Source organism: Chionomys nivalis, chromosome 1, assembly GCF_950005125.1.
Source record: "Chionomys nivalis chromosome 1, mChiNiv1.1, whole genome shotgun sequence".
NCBI lineage: Eukaryota > Metazoa > Chordata > Mammalia > Rodentia > Cricetidae > Chionomys > Chionomys nivalis.
Window position 1 is genome coordinate 144,010,316 of NC_080086.1, and position 23,406 is coordinate 144,033,721.

Here is a 23,406-nt window from a genome sequence, read left to right on the forward strand (position 1 = left end):
CAGGTCTCACCCATTACTGCATCTCAGTGTTTCTAACCTGTTGTCTCCTGTCTTAGTCCCCTTTCGATACTGTAACCGTACTTGAGAGACTGGAAGCTGGGGATGTAGTTCAGTTGGTAGAGTAATTGGGTAGTCTGCTCAAGGTCCTGGTCTCCCTAGCAACTGCAGCCACCACCACCCGAAGAGAAAGAGAGAGACTTGCTAATTTGTAAGGAATAACTTCTTATGGTTCTGAATGTTGGGAAGTTCAAAATAAAGGGCTGTCATCTGGCAGGAGCCTTCATGACTTAGAGCAACAGGTTAAGGGGTGAGTATGAGAGGGGCCACCCTTGCCTTTTTGTAAGAAACCCATGTCCTTGTATTTGCATGAATACATACTTGATGAAGGCTTACCTCTCGTTGGGTCTCACTGTTTAGCACTGTTGTCTTGGGGATGATTTGCTTTGTAGAGGACACATTGAAGCCATAGCATCTCTTTCTGAATTTCTCTAGGTAAACTGAACATCTCTTTTGTACCAGGTTCTGTGGGTATGTGCCTCATAAGTCAGGAGCGTAGAAATAATGTTCCTGTGAAGAATGCAGATCAGAAATAAATGTGTTGAAACAAATCGGGGCAGGAAGTGATAGAAAGTTAAGGCAGGAAAGTTAACAAGTGATAAAGAAGTGTGGTCTGACTTCTCTGAAGAGGCACATTTTGAGCAGAGTTCTCAATTATTGGAAAATTAGTTGTGAATAGTTTGTAGAAGAATGTATCAAACTGAAAAGAGTAAGACATTCAAGGCTTTGGGATGAGAGGAGAGCATGCTTGATATGTTTCAGGGTTAGCCAGAGGCCAAAGTGACTAGGAAGCATGAGTACAGGAGAGGAAGCCATGGTTTATTAGCGGGCCCTTTAGGACTTTGTAGGACTTTGGATTTTATACTAGGCATGGTGGGAATCTTTGGGATGATTGAGAGTAAAGAAAAACTGTGAACTGGATTTATGTTTTAGGAGGGTTCCTCAGGCTGCTGTGTAGAAAATCGATGTTAGAGACCAGGGCAGAAGGGAGAACGAGTGGGAGGGAAGTGCTGTTGCCATAGTCCATACTCAGACCAGGGTTATAGAAAAAGAGTGGCCGGGCCACAGGTGCATAACTTAGTAGAAGCAAGGGTATGTAATTTAGCCTTTACCCTTGAGCTAACCATGGGCGCTGATACATACTGGGTCCTGGCAGATTGTGTTGAATGGACAAACAAATATAGATTTTTCAACTCTATCTAAAAGATAGCCTAAGCTGTCGTTGATTTTTTTCCCCCAAGAGTTCTTGACAGTGATTTTTCTCCTTTCCCCTCTCTTTTTCTTTTTTGAGACAGGGTCTTATTATGCTGCTTAAATTGGTCAGAATTCATGGTCTTGCTGCCTTAACCTCCCAAGTTCTGGGATGGCAAGCATGTGGCACCACAGCCAGCTCACAGTGATGTAATCTTAGCATCAACCAGGCATGGACCACTCTAGAACTACCTGGGCCAGCCTGCTTCTCTTGTTTATGGGGTCAGCCCTCAGCAACTAATATTTAGCAAGCAAGGCTAAAACTACCCTAGAAGAGACAGTGACTTAGAGAACCAGATTATAAAATGCCAGATTACAAACTCAGATTATAAACCTTCTATTTAGATGGTGTGCATGGCTACTTTCTCATTTTATTCACTAGCTCCGAGTTATTTCTTTATAATCACACAGCCAGCAAGTCTCTCTGAAAACCAGTTATACATCTCTAGAGCTTTTATTCTTCCCTCCGTGCTTATTGATTCATTCTCCAAACAATCGTCTATTGAATGCCATGGAGGGTGTTACATAATAGGAATACTGACATAAGCAAGACCCCATGCTGACCTTGTAGGGAAAATCAGATAAAGAAAATCAAAGATTTTAATAAAGTATGATAAGTTTTATAGTAGAACTAAAACTGTGTTTGGTTTTATGTAAACTATTATTAAAATATAAACTAAAATACAGGCTTAATATTTGAAGTGGTATGGGCCAGTGTTTCAGATTTAGGACTTTTGGATGTTGGAATATTTGAGTATATATAAGGAAATATCTTGGGGTTGAAACCAAAATCTAAACACAGGATTTGTTTCTGTTTTATGTGTACCTTATACTCATAGCTGAAGGTAATTTTTTTTTTTTTTTACATAGAAGTTTTAGTGTATCTGCATTTTGACTACATCCCATTGCCTAAGGATAGATGCTCAAATTTTCTGCTGTGGCTTCATGTTGGTGCTCAAAAAAGGTTGGATTTTAAAAGGATGAAAACAGAGTTTAGATTGTTCAATTAAGAGTGTTCAGCTGCCGAGCAGTGGTGGTACACGGCTTTAATTCCAGCACTGGGGGATGTAGGAGGCCAGAGGTAGTTAGATCTCTGAGTTCAAGGCCATCCTGGCCTACAGAGTTCCAGGACAACCAAGTTTACACAGAGAAACCCTGTCTAGAAAAACAAAACAAAAACAATGATCAACTTGTAACTATTTCTCCCAGTGCTAGCTACCTGAACATGCATTAGTTCTTTGTTATCCTATTCTAGAAAAGAGATGAATTAAAATAGCATGGCAAGGCAGTACATTTATTGCTTACTACCGATAGACTTAAAATACCATGGGGTGTCTTCTGAAGTCTGTAAGAGGTCTTGGGAAGCTTTTGAGTTCCAGCTTTTCAGATGTCCTTCTCATCTGTTCACATTGGTCGCATTTCTTTTAGGATAGCTTAGGCATTACTTCTGCTCCTGCATCTGGGAGTGCGCCTGATAATGTGAAAGGAGTGTGTGTGGGAGGAAAGGATTTGGTCCCAAGAATTGCTCAGTGTGATCAGACCCACACTGTATGGATGTAGATAAGGTTAGAGATGAACACACTGTCACATTGAGAGAGGAGGGCAAGACTGCCATGGACTTCTGAATCAAGGGTAAACAATTCTTTTCTTGTGAGTTTTTCCTGCTTAAGTAACTTATTTCTTCTTTTTGAAATATGTGTTTGAGTAAGTGAGAAAGTGCACCTGTCAAAAGATTAACCAGCTGAGAACCATTGTCAGCATTAATTTTTTCTTCAATAAATGACTCTCTGAAGCTATTTAGCAGTCTGTAATCTAGGTACAGAGCTGCTGACCTATGATGGATAATGCTGGATTTGTTTGTAAGCTTTGACTTAAATTGTCTACTTAATTTCTCCAGGTTAGAGCAACAGGATTAGGAGACAGGGTGGTTATGTGTTTTGAATAAGAATGAATAAGAAAATTGAGCAAAATAATTGTAAAGTATTAACACTTTACCATCTTGATAGAGTAAATTAGAAGCTAGCAAAATGGGGCTGGAGAGATGGCTCAGCGGTTAAGAGCATTGCCTGCTCTTCCAAAGGTCCTGAGTTCAATTCCCAGCAACCACATGGTGGCTCACAACCATCTGTAATGAGGTCTGGTGCCCTCTTCTGGCCTGCAGACATACACACAGACAGAATATTGTACACATAATAAATAAATAAATATTTAAAAAAAAAAGAAGCTAGGTGCTCGCTTCGGCAGCACATATGCTAAAACTGGAACGACACAGAGAAGATTAGCATGGACCCTGCGCAGGGATGACACGCAAACTCGTGAAGCCTTCCGTATTTAAAAAAAAAAAAAAAAAGAAGCTAGCAAAATGGTAGTCACTCACATGTGATTATCAAATGTTAAGATAATTAGGTGTTTGTACATAATTCTTTCCAAAGTGTGTCTAATGCTATTATGGAATGATGTAACTTAACTTCCTTTGAGCATTGTAGGCTTCCCTACACAGGGAATGCACTCCCAAGATCATTTGACTTACATCACACTGACTTTTGCTTTTAGTAAATGGTTAAAAATAATATAATACAGGAAAGAGAAAGCTACTTGATTTGACAATAGCAAAATATTGACAATTTAAGCCAGGCAATTGTGGTTCATTCCTTTAATCCCAAACTTGGGAGGCAGAGGCACTCAGATCTCTGTTCGAGGACAGCCTGAACAGAGTGAGTTCTAGGACAGTCAGGGCAACATAGAAACCTTGTCTTGAGTAAGTTAAATTGAAAAGCAGGCATCACTTGTAGCTGTCTGTTCTAATGGCCAGGTCTAATCGTGGTACAGCTATGGTTTCCTATTTCTAGGTTGCAAATGAGCTGTAAAGTAATTACAAAACAGAAGTTACGCTTATATGGTTTATGCACATATTTACTGTTTTTAACAGTAACTTGAAAATTATGAACAAAGACTTGTCAATGTTAAAAGCATAGTTTTTAAATTTTATTTCATAGTTAATAAGAAAGTTGTAGTAAAGCGGCCCTTTTCTCTCTGTGAAGACAAGCCTAAATTAGAAGTCGTTTCGCTGATCCTTTTAACCAGAGACTGGTAACTCATCAAGTCGGTTCAAAGCTAAGAAGTAGCCAGAGTATGCTGAAGTTTATTTCTTGTTCATGCTCATGCCACCAGAAAAGAGTTGCTCAGAGATGTGGAAGGAGGAGAGAAAGATGAGAACACTCTGCTGATGCTGGAAAATGCATGTGAGAGTGATCTAGATGAGCAGCCACCTCTCCTTCAGGAAGAGCCTGGCCACCCAAATGCCTGCGTACTGGAGGCCCAGGACCCAGGTCTCCAGATCTCATCAGTAGGTGGGATTTGGAGAAGGAGCTTGTGAACTTGCCTTTAGAGCAGGTTCCTTTGTATACTGTGGTGCCAGTCAGGGCTCCAGGAAACTCTAAGTGTATATGGCTGCGTATGTCTTTGGGGTTTATGATGAAGCTACATAATGCTAGGTTACTAGAACTCTGCAGATTTGAGAAACTTCCCATGCCTGGCAGAAATAAATTTTTGAGGCAAGGGTTAAATAAATCCTTTTGGTTTTTAGGTTTTTCTCTCATTTTGGTATTTTACCTAAGCAGTTTTGCTTCAATCTCTTTTTCCTAAATAACTCAGGTGTAGGAGCTGCTCGGTCTGGAAACCTTACATTTATGGTGGGAGGAGTTGAAGATGAATTTGCTGCTGCCCAAGAGTTGCTGGCGTGCATGGGCTCCAATGTGATGTACTGTGGTGCTGTTGGGACTGGGCAGGTAATGTTGTCACATGATTGACATGACTCAATGTAAAATGTTCTTCTGACCACGTTCTTACACCTTTCCCCCCTTGGCTCATGCTGTGGATTCCCTGCTTAGATTTATGTTCAATTGGGATGAGCTGGTTTTTCATCATTGTTGGTAGGCTTGTGTAGATGTCAGTTCGATGGGAAAGAAGTAACCTGTGCACTTTAATCTTCTTGAAAAGCAAGCATTTCCTTTAGAAATAGATGACTGATAGATAGCACTGAACTCTGAATTGAACTGGCTGTTCCTGTCCTGCTCCTAACTCATGCTCATATTCCATTCTTCCTTGTAATGCTTTGCCCAGTCACTAAAGCTCAAGGCTTTCACGTTAGGACTCCTTGTTTAGTTTAAACTTAGCATTCTGTAATCTGTATTGAGTTTCACCTGTTTATCATCTTGCTCATTCCACACATTACCTGGGTGTAGCCTTCCATTATCTTGAACCAAGTTTGCTGCTCAGAGGGCCAATAGATCCCTACTTCTACCATGTCAGAGTTTAACTTTCTACCCCACTTGACAGCCTTAACTATCAAATACCTCCATGTTCCCTAAGTCATATATATGAGTACTGTTCTTATAACCCCAGGCTCATCCCATGCTTCTGTGTACCTAGTCCTTTTATATACTTAGCATTTACCCTGATGCCCTTCTTTTTCTTGCCTATTTACATCCTGTCCTGACCTTCAGAGAGATGATTTCTGGTTCCACGTCCTCCATGACCCTGTTTTCAGTGATGAGATCACTAGTACTGAACTCAGAGACTGAATTGTCCCTGCCCCACTCCTAACACACACACTCACTCCATTCCTCCTGAACCCTGCTGTCTCCTCCATGGACTTCACTGTTTAGTGTGCTCATCTGTCCCTGTACATATAGCATATCGTTCCCATTTCCCAATTAAAATGTAAATCGATCCCTTTGAGAGCAATGGTGTCACGTGGATCAGTCGTCCTTAATGTTGAGGCCACAGTAGGAGTGTCATTTTTTTTAACCGAGTGGAAGAGACACCCAGGTTCTGTTGAGGCCAGTGGGTCAGGCTCAGAGGGAGACACACTGAATCACATTTCCTTACCCATTTAGAGAGAATCCACCATTGAATGTTTATTTGTTTGTTTGTTTCAAGAGAGAACCTTATGGAATCAGGTAAAGAAAAGTCTTTTAGAAATTATAACTTGAAAATAAAGATACTTAATATGCACTCTATTTTCAGGCTGCAAAGATCTGCAACAACATGCTGTTGGCGATAAGTATGATTGGAACCGCTGAAGCTATGAATCTTGGAATCAGGTTTGTAGAAGAGAACATTTTCATATATTAACAATTTTCATTGTCTTCCCTATTTGATTTTGGATGTTAAAAGATGATGTTCATGAGAGATAAATGAGTTAGTTCAGGAGCACATTGAAAGTGTTTCATTATTGAATTTTAATAGACTTTGCTTATTGGACAAGCAATAGGACCCTAGGGAATGTCAACACTCTTTGCCACAGCCATAAAATATATTACACTCTACACTGAAGTTATATTATGCTTTTTATATGGAAGCCTCATATTTTCTATTATACCGAAATGCAAAAACTATAAAATTCAAACATATTTTGGAAATGTTAGGACAAATTTGAATGAAACATGTTTTTAATGTGTAGTGAATTCAAGTGTTTTGCCGTGTTACTAGTTTTATATACCTGTTTTAAATGTATTTCTCAGAATCTGCACTAGCAGGGTTCTTGGTGGTCTGTTGTCAGAATAACCAGGCTTCCATTCCTAAAGGTACGATTCACGTACGAAGCTTTCATTTTAACTTCCTCGGTTGCTCTACTTTAAGATGGATCTTTAAAATACAATGTTCACTAATTGTTTATTTAAATTGCATCAGAAATTCTCTTTTTCTTTTCAGTGATAATTCTCTAGAATGCTTAAGGTTAATGTCTTAATTTTAACCTTTAATCTTTTGGGTTGGGAATGCTTTATATGATTAATCGACTAATTAATATTTTTAATGTTCTGTATTTCATGAATATAATAAATACACATTTTTTTTTTATTTTAGAGAACGTCTTTAATGTGTGCAGGCCACTTTTTCCATAGCTTTTCTTTATATCCCCGGGCTGCTTATCAGATAGATACAGCACAAAGTAGAGGAGTGACTTGGACCACAGCTCTTGATAAAAGCAATAAAAAGAGCCAAAGTGCTTGAGATATTGTTTAAAACATGGTAATGGATTCACATTTCCTCTTAATTACCATATCAAGATGCTGTTGTTTTATTGAATTGCCCGTCTCAGATGTTAAACTATCTTGACCTATTAAGTTGTCATGTTGTAATTGAGATAAAAGAGGAATTTGCTTTGCATCAGCGCTAATTGGTTTATCAATATCCCATACCATTTACATTTTAGAACCATGTCTATAAGATGGTAAGGCATGTCTGTACAAAGCCTTAATAAAACCGTTGCGCGTGGGAGCCCTTTAGAGCATCATATCTGTGCTATGGCCAGTTTCAGGCTATGGAAAAACTTGTTACTGGCATATTTATTTTCACATCTGTTCTCTAGACCAGTTTCATAGAAGAGGAAAACAAAACTTTCTGGAATTTGGATTGCTTATAAAGTTAATTGTTGCTAAAAATATAATTAATATCCATCAATTTACATGTATGATTTTATTCTTATTTTTCTGGAAATAAGGGACTAAACTATAAAAAGTAAAAGTCTGGGTAAACCTAGGTTCTCCTAGATTCCTGACATGCCCCTTTCTCACGAGTTTGCTTCTACTCCTCACTGAGCATCCCTGGCTCAGGATGCTCCTTAGGCATTGTGTCTTCTGGCATTTCTTGAATACTTTTCTGTCAAAACTGTGATTATGGGCTGGAGAGTTGGCTCAGCGATTAAGAGCATTGCCTGCTCTTCCAAAGGTCCTGAGTTCAATTCCCAGCAACCATATGGTGGCTCACAACCATCTGTAATGAGGCCTGGTGCCCTCTTCTGGCCTTCAGGCATACACGCAGAAAGAATATTGTATGCATTTTAAATATTAAATATAAATACTAAAAAAATTAAAAAAAAAACTGTGATTATTTCTCTTCTGAAGCAAACCCTTGGGTTGGATGTGGTGGCACATGCCTTTATTTAATCCCAAACCTTGGAAGGCAGAAGCGGTCAGATCTCTCTGTGTCTTTGAGACCAGCTTGCTCTATATAGTGAGTTCCAGGCCAGCCAGAGTTACATGGTGAGACCCTGTCTCCAAATAAGTAAACAAACAAACAAATGAGTAAAATAAATAAAATGTGAAGCTTTGAGGACAGAAAGATGGCTTAACAGGTAAAACGAGAGCACCCGCTGCCAGGCCTGACACTCTGAGCTTGATCCCCAGGATCCACATGGTGGGAGGTAAGCACTGACTCCTGCAGGTTGTCCTCTGAGCACACACATGCCATGACAAGTGAGTGCACACACATGCGCGTGCATACACACACAGACACACACACACACACAAATGTAATTTAAAAAAATCAAAGTGAAACTTACATCTAGGGTAAGTCCTTGTGGAAATTCTCCAGATGCCAGCTAGTAAAGAATAACAGGAATATCCACTGACCAAAATGTGTGATGAAGGGAAAGCCCTTGGCTACTGCACTGGGTTGGTTCTCAAGAAAAACATTGAAAGTGGCATAAATCCACATAGGGACATGAATAACAGAAAAATGGTTTATCTTATTTTGGCCATGACCCAGTGTGGTAAAATGATGTTTGGGAATAGGAAGCATTTCTATGGTTCCATGGTGTAATAGAACCTAGCACTCCTGACTCTGAAAAATGTGAAACTTTTAAATGTTTAGTTTTATCAAAACTCTAAATATATACAGGTGTGTGTGTGTGTGTGTGTGTGTATTAAATGAGAGGAGAAAGACCTGTACATATAAATAAAATGTGCATAAGAAGTCAAAAAACAAGGCAGAAACTTGATTGTTTTAACTATTAAAATAATATATAATTTTCTAATGTTTTAGATTGTACTGAGTTGTTTCCCACATTGCCTAACAAGAGTCTGTCTTAGTGTTCTGACAGCCTGGGATGAGAGCTTCTGCTGTTGTCTGTCTTTGTAGTTTACAGACACGGTTTAAAGTGACAGGATTGTTCTCTAATAGAGTGTAGAGAGCGGCCACGATTTACTGCGCTTTGCAAGGTGAAAGGGAAAATTGGCATCGGCAAGCATAAATTCCCAAGTAGTAATTCCCACGGAGTAGTACAGCATCAAAGTGGTTCAGCTGCATTTATATTCTGCTCACTCACAAGTAGAATTTTCTAGAGTATTAATGTCAACATTTACAAATTGAGTCGCCTGTTCCAGTGACATGATCATTTCTGATTAATTTCATTCTCATAAGTCAGTGTTTTTGTTTTTTTCTGTAATATGGTTTCTCTTTAATAGAAGAATAAAACCATACAGTTTAAAATTGACCCTTTGCTCTTTTACAGTGAGCCTTTATAGATGTTAGTGAAATTTTAAAATTTTGTTAAAAAAATAAAGTGCAAAAAATATTGGTGCATAATAGACTTTGAGAGTCCTTTTTATTAGATCTTTTTCTTTTCTAACTAGATTCCTAAGACTTCGAAGTCATTCTGTAGCATGAGAGAGGTTTGTGATCACACACAAACGACATTGTTAATGTACATTTTGTTGTTTCATTTTTAATTGTGCTCCACTGAGAACTGATTCTTAAGAAACACTGGTGATGTAACAAGTGATTTGCTGGTCAGTCAAGCCCACTCCCCCCCTGCAGCCACCGTGTTGTTTTGCATCATAAACACTGCTGCTTCTGGTGCGGTTGAAAGCTCTTCACAAAGGGAGCTTTTCCCACAGGTATACTTTCAGTTTCCTGATTATTGCACCTCAGTTTTGCCTTTTCTCTTATGTAAGGATTAAAGCTTTTATTTCTACTTTTATTTACTATTTTGATTTTCGAGAGAGGGTTTCTCTGTATTGCCCTGTGTATCCTGGAATGGACGCTGTAGACTCAAACTCAGAGATCCACGTGCCTCAGCCTCCCGAGTGCTGAGATTAAAGGCATGTGCCACCACTCCCTGGCAAAACTCTTATTTTTATATCCTAATCAATAGAACAATTGCAGGAGGTTAATAATCAAAATGTTGATAGGATTTCTTAACTGATAAAGTGCCACACATTGATTGACTGGCACATGTCACCACATGACACAGCAAGTTTCAGGCTGATTAGAGTCTATCTAACTTGCATCCAGCTATATACAGATGTCTGCCTTTCTCATTTTAAAGTGATAATGCTACCAACCCACCCCCCCAATGGGTTATTGAGATGGCTGATAAATTTTTGTAACTTCTTTTTGGGGGGTGTATTTTTTTATTTTATTTTATTTATTTTTTTGAGACAGTTGCTTTGGAGCCTGTCCCGGAACTAGCTCTTGTAGACCAGGCCGGCCTTGAACTCACAGAGTCCTGCCTGCCTCTGCCTCTTGAGTGCTGGGATTAAAGGCCTGTGCCACCACCGCCCAGCTTCTGTTAGCTTTTTAAAAGAAATTCCTGGCACGTAGTACTTAATGATATCCAAGGTTAGGATTTGACTCTTATTTGGACAGTTTTCCTTCATAACCTTTCTTACGAGCTCGCTCTCTCTCTGTGTGTGTGTGTTTTATGGAGCTGGAGAGATGCCTCAACAGTTAAGAGCGCTGACTGCTCTTCCACAGGTCCTGGGTTCAATTCTCAGCACCCACATGGCAGCTCACAACTATCTGTAACTTCAGTTCCAGAGAACCTGACCCCCTCATACAGACATACATGCAGGCAGAATACCAAGGCACATAAAATTAAAATAAATAATTTTTAAAAAAGAAAACATAGCAGTCACTCAGAGTGAAGACTTGACAAAGTGGAGAGGAGAGGCGGGAGGGAATGAGAGAGAGGATGGGCGGTGGCTGCACGGCCCTTGGGTATGGATATCCTTTCCCCTGGCCCTGGTAGGCAGGGTACAGCCTGTGCTTCTTTGTTGTCTCATTGGCTCCTGCCTGGAACTGACACATGGCAGATCTGAGTATGTGTGAGTGAGTTAGTGATTAGTTGATTAAAATGAGCACGGTTTTAGATGTTTTCTTTCCAGATCTGCTTCTGTTATAGCAACCCCCAGTTATTCTTACCAAATACCAGTGTAGTAGATACTTAAAAGGTAGAACGTGAACAAACTTTTGGCCTCTAAGATTTTGGTCATGGTGAAGGCAAAGAATTTTTATACTTTTTCGTTTTTTTAAAGTTTATCATGCATTGGTTTTACTTCCAAAAGTTCATTTAATGTTCTTGTGTTTTAGAGGTGAGTGGGTTTGACATCGTGACGTTTATTTGAGTTGCATTATATATGCAGTCAGAGCAATGAATTCATTCTGTTTATATCAGAGAACATGCCAGCAATTGTAAAGCCACAAGCATGCATGCACATACTCTCGAACCACCTCCAGTGGCAAGTTATTATGGGGACTGACAGACTGTCATCCTTTTGATGGCTTGAGCTGTATATCTCCTGAGCAGCGATGGGGCTCTTATGCAGAAGTATCATATGTTCCCAGCCAATTTACAGGGAAGCAGCAATAACATTTTATCATGGTTGAGAGCCCAGTAGCTGCTTCCTATTAAACTTGCCCTTTCAGATACCTGTCTTGGATTAATTTGTTGATTTCAAATGGAAACTCAGTCTTCTCCAGTGAAGCATGACGTTCTAGGGTAGACTCTCTGAATGACAATTACTGTGTATTCTAGCTGGTTTCAGACCATTACAAGCCTTGGGCACAGTGGAAGACAGAGGACTTCAGTAACTGATTTTAATATCCTGTCTAATTCTAGCTGTCAGTTCTGTATGTGCCAGCTGAAGAAGCCTCAGGAAAAGGAAATGCAAAACACTCCTCACTTGCTCTTTTTAATGATACACTTTGCTGCAGAGTGGGGGCAGGGAGGGAGCAGGAGGCTGCTGAAAGGAGTCTGCACGACAGGCAGCATCAGGTTTGGAAAGTGAGCGGGGAAACAGCTCCCACCTGATTTTGTATGTGTGCATGTACCCGTTCGATGCCTCTAGATAGTGGCATGTTCCTAAGCCAGTGCCAGTGTTTTCCCTGGCTTGCTTTATTCAGGGGAAGCAGAGGGTGTTCCAAAGTTAGGGAAATAGGCTTAACTTGCCATTTGAACAAATGCTGCAGAGTGTGGACATCCCTTGTAGTCAAGAGTCTTGTGAAGTTCTAGCCAGCATAACCCAGAACGTTCTAAAGAAGGAAGTCCACTGCTTTAGATGTGTTGGCATCTTGGAATCTAAGACAATAGGATGCCCCTAAAATGTTTGGAAATGTGCTGCCTTTATGGGTGTATGTTTTGCTTAGAGAATACATTTGTGGTTACAGCAGTTAGCTAATGGCTAATCTGTGAGTTTTCTTTTCACAATTATTCCTTAAGAATGCTGTCTTTGTCTTCTGTCATACTGATAGCTTGATTTTATTTACACTGGGAAGAAAGTGTCTGTTGCAAGTACACAGACAGCAGACTTGGGTCTTTTTCTTCTCCTTGGCATTTTAAGGCAACATCTGACTAATGTGGCTGAGGTTGGCCTGGAAATTGCTATGTAGCCCAGGCTGGCCTTGAACTCCTGATCTTCCTGCTTCTGCCTCCCACTTGCTAAGATTAGGTATACACTACCATGCTCTTCCAAACTCAGGTATTTTCAAAAGACTGAAACTGTTGTGCTTCTGTCTATTATTGGACAGAATGTGTAATAGCTGATTTGGAATCTTTATGTTTGATAGAATCCTTAATAAAAGACCCATCATCATAACATGGGCCAGCTTACAAACTCAACCTGTGTGGCACTTAGTGTGCTATTTATTACCACCACCTCGGAAACCTGATTGCATCTTGTATCACACTGGTTCTGTGTGACTCCTGGCTCTCAGCTCTCTTCCCTGCTTTAGCATCAGTAAAAATGCCTTGCTGTTTGGGTATTCAGATTTTGCAGCAAACAGACTATACAGTAATCAATTTAAGCATGCTGAGGTGGAGTTTGTTTAACATTTATGTAAGTGTTTCTTTTCAATTTTTTTTCTAGAAGAGATTGATTTTAAGACAAAGTAGAAAGCTTTATGACAGTTGTTTTATAATGGTCCTTTGCAGGAAAGAAGCCAATAAATGGCTGAGTAGGAAGTTTTATTTGAAACTTGATTCAGTGATACTTAACAAACTGGGCTTCCCAAACTGTGTGAAAGTCCTTAGGCTTGAGCTGATGAGCGTTTGCTGCTCTTCCTAGGGTTGCACCGAGCAGCCGTTTATGCCATCAGCCCAGTGAGAGAACAAATGATGTTTCCGCTCGGGCAAGCTTTGTTTTATCAGGATCAGTAACCTTATCAGCAGGTGACCCAGAACTCTAGCGCATGTCTCTGAATAGATAGCATATGTCACCACTCTGGGAAGACTTGCTTCGTAAGCAAGATTATCTAATGAAGGCTTAATAAATAAGGAAAAGTGTGCAGCAGGAAATACTGTTTTTTGTAATGATAACTTTTCCTAAGCACATTTTACAGCTCATCATTCATCTCTTGCAATTACTCTCTTAAAAACCAAAGGAATAAACATACATGTAAGTGCTTCCACCCAGACGCCTGTGACTTTCCAGAGTTGTCAATATTTCTTTCTGACATACATCACTTGTATGTGATATAGAATGTAGATTATCAGACTGGTTGAAAGTTCATAAGTGACGAAGCAGTATCGTCTGGAAGGCTACAGAACCTGCAAGTGTGAGAAGCTGCGCACACTGTGATGAGGTGATGCATTCCTCCTCTTTAGAGAAGATGCGCAGGTTCTCTCAGGAGTGACCTTATTAATCAGTAGCTCTTTTGTTGTTGTTTTTTGGGGGGAATTTATTTTGTTTTGTTTTTGAGACAGGGTTTTTCTGTGTAGTCCTGGCTGTCCTGCAATTCGCTCTGTAGACCAGGCTGTCCTCAAACTCACAGAGATCCTCCTGCCTCTACCTGCTGAGTGCTGGGATTAAAGGTGTGTGCCGCCACCTGGCTTTAATCAGCAGCTCTTAATAGCACATAACTGAAGATAGCTTCTTCACTTGGTTTCGAGTTTTATGGATGGTGTTTTGTTGTTGTTTTAGTTTTCTTTACTTTTACTGGGGGCTTGAAAGAGGGGTCTCTCTATGTCATCCTGGCACTCACTGTGTAGACCAGGCTGGCCTTGAACTCATAGAGATCTTCCTGCTTCTCTCTTCAGAGTGCTGGGATTAAAGGTGTAAGCCACCACTCCTGGCCTTTGTTTTGGGTTTTTTTGAGGTGGGCTGCTACTCTGTAGCCTAGGTTGTTCTGACACTTTATATCCCAAGCTGGCGCCCACTTGCAGTGACTCTTCTGCCCCCCAGCTCTGTATGATCTTTAGTTTTATAGTGATAAACAAACAGGTGGAATGCCTTTACTTGTTAGTAAGTCGGGTGTGACTTGTACATTCTGATATTTAATGTTTTCCTTTAACCTTTGAAAGGTCAGGGCTTGACCCAAAATTGTTGGCTAAAATCCTGAATATGAGCTCGGGACGATGTTGGTCCAGTGACACTTACAATCCTGTGCCTGGGGTGATGGACGGAGTCCCCTCATCTAATAACTACCAAGGTGGATTTGGAACAACACTCATGGCTAAGGTATGTTAAATGCAGAGACTAACTGAGAGGGAGAAAAGCAATATTGAATAGTCTAATCCCTACCATTACACACAGAGGCACACACACACCCTTTCAACAAAACACGCACCCATCCTAGAAGGCAAAATTGTTATAACAGTGAGTCAGTTTCCCACGAAAATTAGTGTAAATTTGGCTTTGATTAAAAAAAAAAAAACTTACCTTGTTCATTTTATTTCTGAGCCAGGATGGACTAAGATTTTTCTCTGGAGCTTGGGTTTGTTTATAATGTAAGCTAGTGAAATTTTTCCTTCATTATAAACTTGCATTAACTTACCGACTCCTTAGAGTGGGAGTAGTGGGATTCCCTGGTTGTTGATGCTCTTGTGTTAAAGTATGCATGGGTTTCGAGTGCATCTTCCTGCTTTAAGTGTACGTAGGGATTTGTGTGCAAATTGCTCATTTAAAAGGCAACTCATTGCCCTCATTTCATTTGTCATCTCAACTATAAAAAACACTTAAGCCGGCAGATTTTTCCGGCCTCTCATAGCGCTCACCACCTTCAACCCCATTCAAATGTGGTAACACATTCACCCAAATGCTGTGCTTGTTCTGCTCTCGTGAATTCCCCAGGACACTTGTCCATTCTTCTTCCTCAGTGTGTCTTGAATTCATTCAGATTCCTTTCCTCCCTCCACCAAAACCATGGCAGTGTCTTATCTGCATACACCCCCAGACGTCCCCACTGATCCTTCTGATCGTCTCCATATTGCTTTCCGCATGATATCAGAGTAGGCTAGAATGTAAAACCCAAGTGTGTCACTTCTGGTACTGCCTTTAATAGCCCGCAGCTTCTTGTAGGTTAATGTCTCTTTCTGCAGCTAGTCTAACAAGGCCTTGATGATGTGGCCTTTGCTTCCCTTCCCTGTTCTGCTCTTCTCTGTGCTTTAGCTGTGCTGAACTCACTGTTCTTTTTTTCCCTTGCTCCTGACCTTTCCACTGACTATTCTCTGTCAGGCTTGTTCTCCCTGCCCATGTTCCCCTCAATCCCAGATGCTTTTACCTAACTAACACCTATCTTTTAGCTCTGTGCTTAACCATCTGTTTGTTCTGGAAGGCTTTACCCAGGATCTGGACTCTACCTCCTAGGCTCCCATTCTGGTACTGTTTCTCCTAAAGAATACTAGTCCCTCTTCATTGTCGGTCTCCAGACTGAGTCTGTGTAGGCTGCAGCTGTTCATCCTCAGCACTCTCTGCCTGTGGATAGAGTTCTATTTGAGAATGTCTGCATGTGTTTACCGTCATGCTAGAAAGCACTTCTTATAGCAGTCATGTAGACCTCTACAGATTTGATAACCTCTCTCTCTCTGTTTGGTTCTTTGGTTTTCTGAGGCAGGATTTCTCTGTAGCTCTGGTTGTCACTCTGTAGACCAACTGGCCTTAAACTCAGAGATCCACCTGCTTCTGTCTCCTGAATGCTGGGATTAAAGGTATGTGCCAGCACAACCTGGCTTGAAGAAATCATCTTTATGTAATCCTGCCTACACAGTATTTCTATCTAAAGACACAGTGAATGGGTTTCCTGAAGGACAGGAGTGTGGATATTTAGAAGTCAAGATTTCTGTTTGGATATTTAGAAGTCAAGATTTCTGTTTGTAGCACTTTTCCAGCTATGTGAAAGCACTTAATAAAATAATACAGGCTAGGGCGTGGCCCAGTGGCAGCATGCATGCCTACCATTGTATGAAGCACTTGGTTTGATCCTTAGCATCAAAAGAGAGAAAACATACACACACTCATACAGTTAATGCATGTAAGATTTTTTTTTCCAGATTCTATTCTTCCTCCTCCTTTCCTCCCCTTAGCAGCAAGCAGCCTAGTTTCAAAATGTGTCTTAACATGCTTTCTCCTGCCTGTTTGATTTAGGATCTGGGATTAGCTCAAGACTCTGCCACGAGCACCAAGAGCCCAATTCTTCTAGGAAGTCTGGCCCACCAGATATACAGGATGATGTGTGCCAAGGGCTACTCAAAGAAAGACTTCTCGTCTGTGTTCCAATATCTGCGGGAGGAGGAGACCTTCTGATGTGCCCTCTGTACATGGACACTTGAGAACCAGACTCTGTCCTGAGCCTCCTTCTAGCTCATTCTAAGTGATGGGTTTAATCAAAGATTGTCTGTCTGCTTTTGATTGTCTACATTACAGTAATCCATGGGATTTCTCACCCAGTTTTAAATGATGCTGCTTTCATCTGTTTAGCAAACATACCTGATGGTTTCCCGCTAACTAGCTCAGTTGACTTTTTAAAAGTTTGATCCTTGAGCACCTTCAACAAAATTGAACACTGATCAGGATATTTTATTTACTTCACTTTGCAATTAAAACCAGATAGAGCCCATGGTAAAAAGGAAAGAAATTGGTTGCAAAGACAAATTAGAGGGAAGGTTTTCCTGCTAACCAGATGGGTTTATTCCTTCATTCTGGGTTGCTGACTTACTGTCCGGGATTGACAGGTAAGACGGTTTGTTGACAGTGTCTTCCTGTTTGAATTGTTACAGTGTCTAAGTGTGCCCCTCCTGTTACAACTTCCCACGCTCAACCCACTTGCTTCTGTATTTCTGTTTCCTGTATATTCTTACTACATATTTTTGACTCCAGAAGAATTACATCTTTAGACTGTTTCAGAGCCAATGATGATAATTCCTTTAGATAATTATTACATTATTCTAACTATAGTCATATTATTTTGAATTTAAATAAATTTCTATGCTGATAACATTTTCTTGGAGCTTTTTTATTTTGTCTCTATTTTTTTTTTTAACAAGTTAATGTAGGAAAGGGGAAAAGAACAAAGGAAGAGGGGAGGTCAAAAGGTACAGAACTTAAAGTTGGCCATTGAGAGGCCAGCTTCTAGCTGATCTTCTGAAGACTTTGACAGATATGTGCTTGAATGTTGCTAGGTTGTAAGTGATACAGAATTCAGCATCAAATGTAACTTACCTCAGTGTGGAGTGCAGTCCTTAAGAAACATCATTGTGATAAATCTATACACCGAGTTGGTAGAAATATTATTGTGCTTATCATTTTTCTGGCCCTATTGAAAGTGCTAAAGATACACTAATAAATGAGACCAAGTCCTTGCCCTTAGAGATTCTAGCATTTTCTTGGGAGCTGGTGTGACAAAGGGTAACATGTGTCAGATCATGAGAACTAAAAAGCTGACGAGGGGTGTGTCAGAGGTACTTGTTGGCATAAGCGTTCTCTTGGATGATACACTGATACAGATGAAAGTTAAAGCCAGGGAGCAAGCATAGGAAACAAAGTATGTTGCCCCTAGGGGACAGCGAGGAATATAGACAGGAAGGCTCTAAGTGAAGTGGTCCAGAAGAGGGGCTGTGGCAGGATATGAACTTTCCTTCTGAGTGAGATGATGGTGTATCAGTTTGCTTTTGCTGGGTAACAAGCCACCCCAATATTTAGTGGCTTAATACAATAAAGTTACCATTTTTCAAGATTGTATAGTGTGACTTTTTCCTCTGCCTGGGGCTTACCCAAATGGGGCTGAAGGGTCACTCAGCTGGGACATTTGAAATGATAGTGGCTTCTCTCAAAGAAGACCCTCATTCTTCAGGAAGCTGGCTTGAACCTTTTCACCTGGTAACAGAAGTGTTCCCTGAAGCAACAGAGAACCATCCCATGAACAGGCATTTTTCAGTCATCTGGCAGGTCGGCAGAAGTCACACAGCAAGGCCAGCGTCTCCTTGGGAAGGGAACACGTGACCATGTGGATACAAAGAAGGGCATCATGGTAGCCATTTGGCAAATGGCTTTCATAAAGGTGAGTCTGTGAAGGATTTTGTTCATAGGAGTGACATGACCTGACCTCTCTTAAAGGGTTCATGGTGGATGCTGTATGGGGAGGAGGTTGCAGGCCATGGGTATGGGTTATGAAGTGCAGGGGAGCCAGTTAGGAGCCAGTTGTGATAATGCAGACAAGGGATGGTGGAACATGGGCTGGGTTGTGACAGCGAGGTCAGAGACAAGGAACATAAAGATGGAGTCACTGACAAGAGGGTGGGGTCAGAAGCATCAAGGGCAACTAATAACTTTGAGAAGTGGAAGGAAGGAATTGTGTCTTTGGGAAAGGGGGTCTGACAGAGGTTGGATGTTTAGGAGGAAAAAGGTAGTCGTTTGAGGTGCTTAGTGATGTCAGAAAAGAATGAAAGGTGTCAAGACTGAGCCCTGTGTGGGTGGGAAGGTGAGGCTGGAGGACTAGGAAAGCAGGGAGAAAGGTGGGAATGGGATCCTGCAAGCCAAGGGCAGGGGGGTTTTAAGGGAGTGATGGTTACCTGTCAAAACCTGCTCATAACTTGAGTGAGCAGGGAGTAGAAATGAGTCGTTGGGATTTGGCAAGAGGTCACTGGTGGCTTTGAAAAGTCTTAGAGTTCAGGGTAATAATGAAGGAGGGAGAGGAGAGGAATTGGAGGTGAGGAGGCGAGACAGGATGGGTCCTGGCAGAGAATGTGGAATGGGAAGTTTATTCAGTGGCAAGATGGGAAGGCTAGACATATTTCTAAGATTGCAAATATGGATGGGAGTGGGGAAGTGATGGTAGGAGAGGGGACACTCGCTACGTGGCTCTTGAGAGTTGGGAGGAGAGTGTCCATGTACCAGTGGTCCTCCATGGAGCTGAGAGTGGAATTTTACTTACATGCTTTTCAACGTGAATGATAAGTGTTAATCAAGGATGCACTTCACTGGCCTCTAGCATGACCCTGGGAACAACTCCTCCTACCATCAGTCTCGTCTGTGAAGGGCTTGCACCTGCTCGATTGGAAATAAAGGAATAGGCATTAAGGACCATGGCAAGAGTGGCTGTGCTTCAGGGAAACTCCAGCCCTGCTGCTGGGACGTCAGCGGGAACCCGCACTTGGAGAGATAGTTCTTGGAAGTCCCTCTGAAGTTACGCTACGAGTCAGCACCTTGTCGGCTGTTCTGGTCTCCGTGCTCCCCAGATGGAAAAGTGTGCAGGGAACAGCCTTGTGGCTGTGCCCCTGGCAGCATCATTCACGGTGGAGAAAGGGAGACATTTCTCTCCATTGAGGAGAAAAAGAGCAGGGGCCTGGGAGTTGCATGAAAATTGTTTTTGAGGTAAGAGTTGTCAGTTTAAGAAGCTGCTGAGAAGTGGTGTGATACAGGGGCTGGACATTAACCATTTGAATTTGGCAAAGTAGAAGTCATTAGTGACGTTTTGAAGAATCTTGGGACTGCGCGTAATACGCACTCTGTGTGGTCTCAGCATAAGGAGAGATGTTCATCAAAGGAGCAAAGTGTGGCCCACGGAAAGGCTAGATGCAAAGAAAGGTCCACGTGATCCATGTGATCTGTGCTGCCAAGTATATGAGATGTCAGGAAAGAAAGGTCCATGTGATCTGTGCTGCCAAGTATATGAGATGTCAGGAAAGCAAATCCATAGAGATGGGTGGTAGATTGGTGATTGCCAAGGATTGAGGAGAAGGGAACTGGGGAGTTAACTGCTAATATAGTGGTGTGTGTGTGTGTGTGTGTAAGTGTGTAAGAAGGCAGATCTCTTTTTCCTGATAATTCGTTCTCGATTGGAAAATACACCCATCCTCTTAAGAATATAAGGTAATATCTGGAGATGTTTTTGGTTGCCACGTTCCTAGAATTTAGTGGAGAGAGACCAAGGAAGCTGCTAAGCATCCCGCAATACGGGACAGTACCTAAGAATTAGCCTACCCAAGATGTTCATAATGCAGGCTTCAGAGAACCTTGCTCTAGGGGGCCACAGGGTCTCAGACCACACACCAATGCCTAGAATCCCCATTTTTCCTGACAGACCTGGTTCTCTTGCCCATTGCTCCATCCAGATCTCAGAGCATCTTACCCTTCTCCATCTGTGCTGATTCTAAGTCCCCAGTGCTTGTCACAGACTTGTCCACAGGTTTGCACCCAGGGTACCCCACAATTGCTCTTAGTTTTTTAAGCAGTTTCACTGTTGTAGAATTGACATAAAATCGAAAGCTCCCCGGTGCACTTTTCCTTAAGTCAGGCTTACATAGACACCGCCACAGTCCTGGCTTAGAACACTTCCATCCTTGACTGAAGTCCCTTGGGTCCAGCTGTCCCTTTCTCTGCGGCCACTGAGCCACTAATTTGGGAGTCACAGCTGCTTTTTGGCCGCTGGTCTAGTTCTTCCTCAGTTTCTCCTTCACACTGCTTTGCAAGAGGTCATTCCATGATGGCAGTCTAATGCAGGTCCCCTACTTCAACTCCTTTAGCTTGGGATACTGCCGGAGAACTCCTAAGTGATGTTCAAGCCCGTCGGTGCCCTGGCTTCCATGTAACTCCATCAGCACCGCTTCCCCAGATTTAGGAATTTGCCATTTCCCAAATCTTCCATGTTCCCCACATTCTAGTCAGAAGTCAGTGCCTTTGCAGAAGCTCTTCTCCCCCACCGTGCCTGCCCAGTACTCCTCCCTCCCCTCCTGAGTAACCAGCTCAGGTGCCACTGTTGTTAAATAGCTTTCCGCAGCTACCTCAGACAGTCATCCCCATCCGGGGAGCTGCCTGTTTCGTCACAGTTGCTGCCTTGCTCCCTTTCACACTGGGGTGGGAGCTCTTTGAAGAAGCAGAATGTGTCCTGTCAGCTTTAGCACTTGATATCAGTGAGGAGTTGAGGTGAGGGTTTGCGTATATGCGAGTAGAGACTGGGCATTGTGTGTATGTTGAGCAAACCACTAATTGTACAAACGGTTTTCCTTAAAGACTTTCGCTTAGTGCTAAGTTTATTTTATATTTGTTTGTTTTGTTTTGTTCTATGTATAGCCTTGGCTGTCCTAGAACTAGCTGTGTAGACCAGGCTGGCCTCGAATTCACAGAGATCCACCTGCCTCTGCCTCCCGAGTGCTGGGATTAAAAGTATGCACCACCACTGCCTATAGTGATATTTTATTTATGTTTTATTAAATAAAGCTTGTCTGAATATCAGAAGGGAAAAGCTAAGCCACTAGAGGTCAGGCAGTGGTGGCACATACCTTTAATACCAGGATTTGGGAGATAGAGGCAGATGGATTCTCTGTGAGTTCAAGGCCACCCTGGGCTACAGAAGATCAATGCGAAACAAACCCAAGTGGTGGTGCCTTATAATCCCAGCACTAGAGGGAATATAAAATGGGAGGGAGAGAGGCTCTGGCTGCCTAGTCTGTTTATTCTGCTTAGTCTGCAGTTGCCCAACCTTGGAAGAGGTAAGACTAGTGGCTTGGTCGCTTCTCTTTTCTGCTTTTCAGGTTGAATCCTAATTTCTTTTTTTCTTTCTTCTTTTTTTTTTATAATTTATTTTATTTTTAAAGAGAAAACAAGCTATCTTTTTTCATTTTACATACCAATCCCAGTTCCCACTCCCTCCCCTCCTCCCATTTTCTCTACCTACCCCACCCCACCCCAAGCCCTGTCCACTCATCAGAGAGGGTAAGGCGCATTGCTTTGGAGAAGGTCCAAGGCCCTCCCTACTATATCTAGGCTGAGAAAGGTATCCATCCAAAGAGAACAGGTTCCCAAAGATCCAGTACATGCAGTAGGGATAAATCCTGGTGCCACTGCCAGTGGCCCCGCTGTCTGCTGCAGCCATACAACTGTCACCCACATGCAGAGGGACTAGTTTGGACCTATGCTGGTCCCTTCCCTGTCCAGCTGGAGGTGGTGGCCCCCATTGGCTCAGTAAGCTGTTTCAGTGCTGTCCCCATCATGGATTTGACATCTTTGCTCATATTCTCACTCCTCCTACTCCTCAGCTGGACTTTGGGAGCTCAGCCCAGTGCTCTGCTGCGAGTGTCTGCCTCTGTTTCCATCAGTTGCTGGATGAAGGCTCTATGGTGACATTTAAGATGTTCATTAGTCTGACTACAGGGCAAGGCCAGTTCGAGCACTCTTTCCTCTGTTGCTTAGGGTCTTAGCTGGAACTCTAAATTCTATCTCTAGGTTTTTACTGTGTGTGCTGCAGCTGCCTGGGTCCACGCTTATTTTATTAATGATTATACTTCCTAGCACGCAACTTCCAAATAAAAAAAATCTTACAGAATTTGGATCTTTCACAGAGTTTTTCTTTTTCATCCAAAGTTTGTAAACCTTTGACTTTTATAAAAACTGAATCAAGTTTTTACAGTGAAAGATATGCATTTCTGGTAGCAAGTCCCTCCTACGTGGCTTTAACCATTGATTTGTGCACAGGTAATCTCATGCTAGCACAGACTCGCTCACTAAGGGACTCTACAGCATTGCGTCTGAGACACCCTGTCCTACCGATCTGACACCATAGAGTCCAACATAGAAGAGTCCTGACCGGAATGGCTGCCCTGCAGACAAGGTGCCTCTCTGGCTGCTCCCACCGTGCGTGTGTTACCTTCACTCGCTTCCTAAGCAGTCAGAAGCGTGTAGGATGTGTCCATGCTGAGCAAGGAGAGGTGAATCCAGCAACTTTATCCGTGTTCATAAATTTGAGTCAGGCTACTGTCAGAAGGCTGCCTGTGCTCAGGAAAACGGCCACAGTTACCGCCTGCCTCAGCTGCAGAAACTGCAC

At 42.0% G+C, this 23,406-nt stretch overlaps 1 protein-coding gene and 1 non-coding gene across 2 annotated transcripts in view; both read left to right on the forward strand.

Annotated features, from left to right (window-relative positions):
- The window catches only part of Hibadh (3-hydroxyisobutyrate dehydrogenase), a 105,411-nt gene extending 87,805 nt beyond the window's left edge, over nt 1–17,606 (forward strand). The window contains exons 5-8 of the mRNA XM_057766521.1: nt 4,963–5,096; nt 6,337–6,413; nt 14,672–14,828; nt 16,734–17,606. Of these exons, the coding sequence (XP_057622504.1) occupies nt 4,963–5,096; nt 6,337–6,413; nt 14,672–14,828; nt 16,734–16,892 (527 nt within the window). The 3' untranslated portion in view covers nt 16,893–17,606. The remainder of the gene's footprint in view (nt 1–4,962; nt 5,097–6,336; nt 6,414–14,671; nt 14,829–16,733) is intronic.
- LOC130890033 (U6 spliceosomal RNA) lies at nt 3,537–3,643 on the forward strand. The gene has a single exon (XR_009058677.1). It is a non-coding gene; the product is annotated as a U6 spliceosomal RNA (small nuclear RNA).
- Nucleotides 17,607–23,406: the final 5,800 nt, after the last annotated feature.